The 8600-nt window shown below is 59.8% G+C and overlaps 1 protein-coding gene across 1 annotated transcript; it reads left to right on the top strand.

The window, feature by feature from the left end:
* Nucleotides 1-6511: 6511 nt before the first annotated feature.
* LOC121404686 (uncharacterized abhydrolase domain-containing protein DDB_G0269086-like) lies at nt 6512-8270 on the top strand. The gene is made up of 2 exons (XM_041594680.1): nt 6512-7158; nt 7214-8270. The coding sequence occupies exons 1-2, from the start codon at nt 6512-6514 to the stop codon at nt 8268-8270; spliced, it is 1704 nt and encodes a 567-aa protein (XP_041450614.1).
* The last annotated feature ends 330 nt before the right edge of the window (nt 8271-8600 follow it).

The following is an 8600-nucleotide window of genomic DNA, read 5'->3' as shown; positions in this document are numbered from 1 at the left end:
TCATCCCTGTTTTTCGGTCGACCGAAAATTTTGCAGCAGGTGTTTCGCAGACCGGTACTTAGTTCCGAAAAAAAGCCATTCGATACATACTGTGAGGAATGATATCCTCACACGCATGGACCCTAAGGGGTTAAGGTCTATCCGGGTGTCCGGATAACCGGATAACGGCGAATTGCCTGGGAGGGTCTCGCTCAAGGGAGGGGCAACGGAGAGAGCCGCGATCGGAGGGCGCTACCAGGGAGAGTAAAGGAGCGCGGAAGAGAGGCGGGATAATGGGATCGGGCCGGCAGTGGTCCAGCGCATGACCTTTTATGGACATGCGATCACGCCACCAGCGGGGTCCCGTTGCGAAGCAAGTGGAAGGCAGAAGAGAGGCGGGATAGTGGGATCGGGCCGGCAGTGGTCCAGCGCATGACCATTTATGGCCATGCGATCACGCCACCGGTTGGGTCCCGTTACGAAGCAGGTGGAGAGCATCAGACGAGCCGATGGAAAATACCGCCGACGTCTGGAGGAAAGTCCCGTTGTTGCCAGGCAGCAACGATGCGGCCGTGCGTCAAGGAGGAAATAAAAGGAGGCGCGCGACAGCGGCTCGGGACAGTCAAGTGCGGAGAGTGCAAGTGCGTGTGACAGCGAATATCGAGGAAAGTCAGAAAGTTACCCAAAAAGCGTCAAGAGAAAGGACCTGGTGTACCGCTCGCTCAACGGAAGGATCCAGTGAGAGCGAACGTGTCGTGTGCGAACTGAGTACGGCGGACTTGGGCTTAACGCTAGGAGTCGTTGTCGTACCAGTTCTCAGAGCCGACAGTGCCACGCTTGGGGATTCCGAGGAACGGCGAGTGGGCGAGAAGGACCAAACGTGACCGTGATCATAGTGCTAAACCAAAGAATAGGCTAAGTTGTCGTCCTTAAGCGTACTTCCTAAGATACCAATAAAGAACTCGTGTATAAAGAAGCCAACCAAGTCTTTCTGCTTTGTCCCCCGGGCAACACCCAAATTCGTTGCAGCGAACCCACCGGCCGCTGAGTACGACAAGCGCACACAAGGCGGACAAACCGGTTCGTTACAACTGGCGCCCAACGTGGGGCCTGGTGACAAAGTAAGATCGATTTAGGGAGGGCAGTGCCGAGTTCGAAATCCACGCGATGAGGAAGGAGGACCTGGTTCAATGTGGCCTAGCCTTTGGACTGCAGCTGGAAGGTACGCTGTCCGAGATGCGCCGGGCATTCAAAGACTGGGTGGAGAAACACGAAGAGGAACCAGAATACGCAGATCTGATCGAAGAATGGGAGTTACGCGCGGGCAGAACTACGCCCACGCCCCAGACGGAGGAAAAGCAGGAGGCGTACGAACGCTTGGCCATACCCGGCGGAACAGGACAGTCGGGAGTGTGGAAGCTACCGGCAGAGGCCGCGGAGGAACTCATCGCCAGTCTGGCCGTGCCACAGAAGGGTCGATCTCCTAGCCGGCAGCGGACAGAAAGCCGAGAAAGGACGGCCATCCCAGCTCCCTCAGGCCAACGGGAGTCAAGGAGCACACACCCGACGGGAGACGAACAAGCGAAGAGGCAGCTGCGAGCAAGCTATGCGCACGTGGCCAAACAGGTGAGAGAGTGGTCGTTCCGATTCGACGGGACGGCAAAGCCCCTTGAATTTTTGGAGCAGGTCGAATGGTCAGCGGACATGTATGGGCTGGAACTGGATATGATCCCCAGGGCGATGCCCGAGCTGCTGAAGGGGCGGGCACTTACGTGGTTTGTCGCCAACAATAAGCATTGGCGGCGTTCTCACGCAGCTTCCAGGCGTTCTTCCTCCCGAGGGGTTATTTTGAAAAATTGCTCCAGGAGGTGAGAACGCGGAAGCAGAGGTGGGGAGAATCCTTCAAGGATTATATGGTGGAGATGCAGACGCTCGTCCGGCCATTGAAGTGCCCACCCGAGGAAGAGTTTGAGTTAATCCGAGAAAACAGCATGCCGGGCCTAAGGATGTTCATCCGACCACATAGATGCAAAGATCTGGAAACGCTGATGACCCTGGCGGATGAGTTTGAAGCGCTGGAGAGGGATCGGGTGGAATTCCAACGAGAGGACCCGACGAGTCGGGCGAAGGCCCATAACCCATTCACCAAGACGGCCGGGACGGAGGTATGCCGACGATGCAAGGACGAGCCTGTGACCGACACCACAAAGTCAGCGGAGCGGAAGCCAACGCCGCCAAAGGCAGAAGAGAAGGTGGACTCCAACGTTGAAGGGGGATTCGTGAAAAACCCCGCGCAAGCATGTCGGCGATGTGGGAGTGACGCCCATTGGGCGCAAGCGTGCTCAGGGCGCCCACTAACATATTGCTGGCGGTGCGGCAAGGTCGGCGTGCTAATCTGGCAGTGCTGCAAACGGGCGGGAAACGCCCCGCGACCCAAGCCACGAAAGGCCGTGCCGGGGTCGCAAGAGGAGGCCCCAACAACCTAGTCGGCGAGCTCGCCGAGGAGGAAGTGCAGCTGTCCGCGGTGGTGGTGATTGCGGGAAACGAATGGAAGGCCACGGTGGATACCGGGGCCACCAGCAGTTTCATTAGCTGTGAATTGGCGGAGCAGCTGCGGGGAGTCGGACGCGAGCACGAGACGAAGAAACGCGTGCGGCTGGCGGACGGCCACAGTCAAGAGGTGAATACACAACTCGAAGTGGAAATGGCTTTCGGAGACAAGAAAGTGTGGATGTCGCTGCTCGTGCTACCGGGCGTGATCGACGCGTTGGTCCTCGGCTGGGACTTCCTGACCGCAGTCGGCGCAGAGGTGACCTGTGCGGGGCACAGGGTCGTGATCCCTGCGAAAGGCCGACGGGACGGACGGCCGGAGGAGAGGCTATCCGTGGCGGTAGTGGAGGCCATCGCGGCGCCCTCGACAGACGGAGAGGGGGTGACCGAGTCCCCAGAGGAAGGGTCGAGTGAGGAGACGCGGGAGAAGGAAACGGTAGAAGGATTCCTCGATCGGGAATTGGCCGAGTTCAAGGAAATGACGGGGACGGCCAACGTGGCGGTGCACACGATCACAATGAGGGATGCACAGCCCATCAAGCAAAGATACTACCCCAAGAATCCCAAGATGCAGGCCGAGATCGACCAAAAGGTAGACGAGCTAATCGAGCTGGGATGCATTGAGCCATCGCGGAGCCCCTACAGTTCGCCGATCGTGATGGTCAAAAAGAAAACCGGGCAGTGGAGACTGTGTGTCGATTTCCGTCAGATTAAAGCAAAAGCGGTCAAGGATGCCTACCCCATGCCAAGGATAGACTTCATCCTGGATCAGTTGAGAGAGGCTCGTTTTATCAGCAGCCTAGATCTGAAGGATGGGTATTGGCAGAGTCCCCTGGAAGCGGCCAGCAGACCGATCACCGCCTTCACGGTGCCAGGTAAAGGGCTGTTTCAGTGGAAGGTGATGCCATTTGGACTACACTCCGCATCTGCCACATTCCAGCGCGCACTGGACAGTGTAATTGGACCCGAAATGATGCCCCATGCCTTTGCCTATCAGGACGACATCATAGTCATAGGAAAGACCCAGGAAGAGCACCAGCGGAATCTAAAGGAGGGGTTCAGGCGTCTAAAGAAGGCAAATTTGAGGCTGAACATCGGAAAGTGCCAGTTCTTCCGACAGGAGTTGCGATATTTAGGACACCTGGTGACGGGGGAGGGCATCTGCACGGATCCCGAGAAGGTGGCAGCGATAGCCGAACTACAGCCCCCAAACAGTGTCAAGGAGCTACGTCAGTATCTAGGCGTGGCCTCATGGTATCGAAGGTTTGTACCCGATTTCGCCACATTGGTACAGCCACTGAGCGCGCTATTGAAGAAGAAGGCGAAGTGGGTGTGGACAGAGGCGCAGCAGCAGGCGTTTGAGGCGGTAAAAGGTCAACTGGTGGCAGACCCAGTGCTGGCCTGTCCAGATTTCAGCAGGAAGTTTGTGCTGCAGACGGATGCCAGTGATTACGGGCTGGGCGCGATCCTTACCCAGGAGACCGAGAGAGGAGAACGAGTCATCTCGTACGCCAGCAGAACGCTCAATAGTGCTGAGAGGAATTACTCGGCGACCGAAAAGGAGTGCCTGGCCATTGTATGGGCCATAAGGAAGTTAAAACCGTACTTAGAGGGATATCACTTCAAGGTGGTCACCGACCATATGGCGTTGAAGTGGCTTAACAGCATCGAAAGCCCAACAGGAAGAGTCGCCCGGTGGGCCCTAGAACTACAACAGTACGATTTCGAGATTGCGTATAGAAAGGGACAACTCAACGTGGTGGCCGATGCGCTCTCCCGGCAGCCGCTGGTGGAGTGATGTATGAGAGTGGACGACGAACCAGTCGGGGTCTCTGAAACGGTGGCCCCATGTGCGTGGATAGCGAAAGTGAAGGACCAAATCAAAAAAGAACCCGAGAAGTTCCCCGACTACGTGGAGGAGGCGGGGAAGGTGTATAGGCACATTCCCCACAGAGCCGGAGACGAGGAAGTCGCGGCCTGGAAGATGTGTGTCCCGAGAGACCTACGGGATGGAGTCGTCAAGGAAAACCACGACACACCGGAGGCGGGACATTCCGGAGGAAGGAAGACCATGGCGCGCGTAGCGGGACGCTATTACTGGCCCGGGATGCATAGAGACGTGAGGGCCTACGTGAGGAAGTGCGAGGTATGTTTAAGGTTCAAACCAAATCAACAACAAGCCGCCGGAAAGATGCTGACCCAGGTGCCCGAGGAACCCTGGGTGACGGTGTGTGCGGATTTCGTGGGACCACTGCCCAGGTCTAAGCACGGGAACTCAATGCTGCTGGTGCTGGTGGACAGGTTCTCGAAGTGGACAGAGTTGGTGCCACTAAGGAAGGCCACGGCTGAGACACTCACAAAAGCGGTACGAGAACGCATAGTGGCGCGATTCGGAGTGCCGAAGGTGATAATTACGGACAACGGAGTCCAGTTTACGAGCCGGATTTTCAAAAAGTTTCTAGAGCAGAATATACGCCCCAGGAGAATCCCACGGAACGCACAAACAGGACGAAAAAAACCATGATTGCGCAATTCTGCGAGGGGGACCAAAGATGCTGGGACGAGAAGTGGCCCGAGCTCATGTTGGCAGTGAACTCGGGCGTGTCCGACTCAACAGGGTACTCTCCTGCATTTATTGTCCAAGGCCGGGAACCACGTCTGCCAAAAGCCCTATTCGATGAGGAAACAATAGGGACCGGCCAGGGCACGCTCACGCCGGACGAAAACGCAAGCAAGCTGAGAGAATTGTTTCAGTTGGTTAGGCGGAACCTGGAAAGGGCAGCGCAGGACCAGGCGAGGTTCTACAATCTAAGGAGAAGGCCCTGGAAGCCGAAGATCGGAGAGGTGGTATGGGCGAAACAACACCATTTATCAAAGGCGGCTGAAGGGTTTGCAGCAAAACTGGCGCCGAAGTATGCGGGTCCGTACACGATAACGGATTTCGTGTCACCCGTCATCTGCCGGCTGAAGAGCGCCAAGGATAATCGGATGAGGACAGCCCACATTAGCGATCTGAAACCGCAACCGAGGGAGGAGGGGACATAAGGCATACCCCCCAAAGAAGTTCTACACGAAGGCGAAAAGGAAGAAAGGGAGGAGCCAAGGCCGCGGCGAATAGCAGGATCGGGCGTGAAAATATCTGGAAGAGATGAACGTTAAAATCGGAAGGGTAAAAAAAAGGTCAATAATACCCGACAGGTGTGGAATCGCGGATACGGACGGTGAGGTGCGTCGGAGTACACGGTGATCCCAGATGGGGGTCCGAGGAGGGGCCAAGATCCGGATCCACTCCAGGACACCAGGGGCGGTTTTCGAGCGTCGGGAACGATCAGATCGGATGCCGCCCGTACGCAGTCTGCCGGGCGGGGAATCGGATGATCCTCGGGTCCGAGCTGCTGTACGGGGGGACGTCCGAAGTGCGATCGATCCGAGGACGGAAGAAGCTGACCGGGTGGCGGGCCGTCATTCGGCAACCCGGGCGAAAGGCCGGAGGGCCTGTTGTTCGCGGGTGGGAATGATGGTCAGCATCCTGGGGTGAGTCTAGGGTCGGGCTGGAAAGAGAGGAAAATGAGATGTGGGACCCCAGGAAGCTGGATAGTTACCGTGTACAAAAGCAAATCAACTCGGTGTAGTGATCGAACCACGCTATGGCCGGAAAAAGAAAAAAAAAAACCTAAAACAAAATAAGTCGTGATATAAATAAAAAAAAAGAAAGGAGAGGTGGACTTATCAGAGACAAGTGTGCCTAACGACCCACAGACGGCTGTGTAGGGTTAACGCGGCGAATAGGTTGGATAAACGGTACTTGGCCGTCTCTCATTGTTAGAAGAAAGAGAGACTCAGAATAATGAGAGAGAGCGAGAGACCGTTAGGCGGAACGATGGACACGGACCCCAGGAATATAAAAAGGGGAGCGCGTCCGTCACTCGGCTCTTTTTGCACACGTGTCAAATAAAAAAAAAAAGGGAAAAAAAAAGTTAAGATGAGGCAGCACATGGCGAGATATTTGGCGGAGCAACGGAGCTTGATGCGACGGGGATATTATGCCTCGTTGTCCCGGAGCCAGCGACGAGCGAATCGGCTCTCGCAGGATGGCGAAGGGCAACGGAGGGAGGCGTTCCCTGAGCTGCAGCTCCTTGCGTCCCCACTGATCTCATCAGAAGGGTCAGTGGGAGCCACAGGGTCGCCGCTGGTGTCTCCTGGGGCCAGCGAAGCCGACAGCGACGTGGTGATGACAAGCTGGGAGCCAGCCCCCAAGAAGGCTCGACCAGTGGCGAAGCGGCCCTCAACAGAGGCGGAGGAGCGACCGACGGTGAGGCGGCCACCGACAGACGCCGAGGAGCGGGAAGCCGAGGAGAAGCGGGTCGCGGAGTGGCGGCGGCGGATCGCGCTGGAAGCAGCAAAGGAGGCGCTGCGACAGCGGCCGGTCTGGGAGGACGCGCGGGTGCTGGCGAAGAATCTGAAGGCCACGCAGGAGGCGGAGCAAGCGGCCGAGGAGGCCAAGGAAAAGGCCCGGCGGGAGGCGGAGGAGCACCACCGGACGTGTGTGCTGGAAAAGGTTGCGGCCGAATTGCGAGAGAAGGAGCGGCAGAGGGCCGAGGAGAAGAGCCGCGAGGAAGAGGCGAGGCGGTGCGCAGAGGAGGAGGGTCGGTGGCAGCCGTCCCCTCCGACGCCAGGGCCCGAGAGCCGAGGCCACGGAAGAAGAAGAGTGGCAGGAGCGACTACGTCGGGCGGAAGAGGAGGAGGAGGGCCTGTGGCAGCCTTCCCATACGACACCAGAGCCCGAAGACCGTGGCCAGGCCGCGCCGGACGAGGATGAGGAGGAGCTGTGGCAGCGACGACCGCGGACCGAGGAAGAGGCTAGGTTCCCCGAAGGAGGACGGGGGCCCCAAGCCTCGTCCCAGCAACAGCGGCCGGGAGCGGACGCCTCGTGGCAGCAGCAGCAACACCGGTGGCAGGGACCACAAGGCGCGGTGATCGGGCCGTACGTAACGCAGGAGGTACGTACGGCGGTGCGGGGAGGAATGGTGTGGCACCACCAAATCCTCCACATCACCTGGGCATCGGGGCCGGCACCTAGGGAGCCGGAGGCTCCGGAAGAAGCGCGGGTGTGGGAGGAGACGCCGGCCCGACGGAGCAATGGCCGCGACCCAAGGGGGCGGTCGGCGGCAGCGGAGCCAGCAGCGGAACCGGCAGCGGCGAGCGCGACGGCAGAGTCGGCAGCGGCAGCGGAACCAGCAGGTGAACCAGCAACGCCGGGCGCGGCGGCAGAGTCGGTGGCGGCAGCGGAGCCAGCAACGGCGAGCGCGGCCGCAGCGGAACCAGCAACGCCGGGCGCGGCGGCAGAGTCGGCGGTGGCAGCGGAGCCCACGGTGGAACCAGCAACGCCAAACGCGACGGCAGAGTCGGCGGCGGCAGCGGAGCCAGTAACGGCGAGCGCGGCGGCAGAGGCGGCAGCGGAACCAGCAACGCCGGGCGCGGCGGCAGAGTCGACGGCGGCAGCGGAGCCCGCAGCGGAACCAGCAAAGGCGAAGGCGGCGGCAGAGTCGGCGGCGGCAGCGGAACCAGCGACGGCGAGCGCCACGGCAAAGTCGGCGACGGCAGCGGAACCGGCAACGCCGGGCGCAGCGGCAGAGCGGTGGCGGCAGCGGAGCCGGCAACGGCGAGCGCAGCGGCAGAGTCGGTGGCGGCAGCGGAGCCAGCGACGGCAAGCGCGGCGACGACGGCAGCGAACGCGGTAGCGGAGCCAGCCGCGAGCGCGGCGGGAGTATGCTCACCTGAGCCATGGGAGCGGGGTCCGTGGCAGTGGCCCGCGCCGGAAGCCAGGCGCGCAAATCCAAGGCCGGAGCGGCAGTTGTCGTGTCCGGAGGAGCGGGAGAGACTGCGGGCGCCCATGCAGCGCCAGGCGTCGTGTCCGCAGGCACAGCTAGGGGCGGAGGGCCCACGCTGGCGGCCCGTGAGACGGGAGGAGTGGCCAGGGGAGGTGGAGCGAGTCCTGGCTCGATCGAGGTTCACCTCGAGGCGCATCAAGCGGCTGGTGAACGACGGAGGGGTCCGGTACCGGGTAACGG

This window comes from Drosophila obscura, unplaced genomic scaffold, assembly GCF_018151105.1.
Source record: "Drosophila obscura isolate BZ-5 IFL unplaced genomic scaffold, ASM1815110v1 contig_31, whole genome shotgun sequence".
Lineage (NCBI taxonomy): Eukaryota > Metazoa > Arthropoda > Insecta > Diptera > Drosophilidae > Drosophila > Drosophila obscura.
This window is presented reverse-complemented; position numbering and strand designations above follow the sequence as displayed.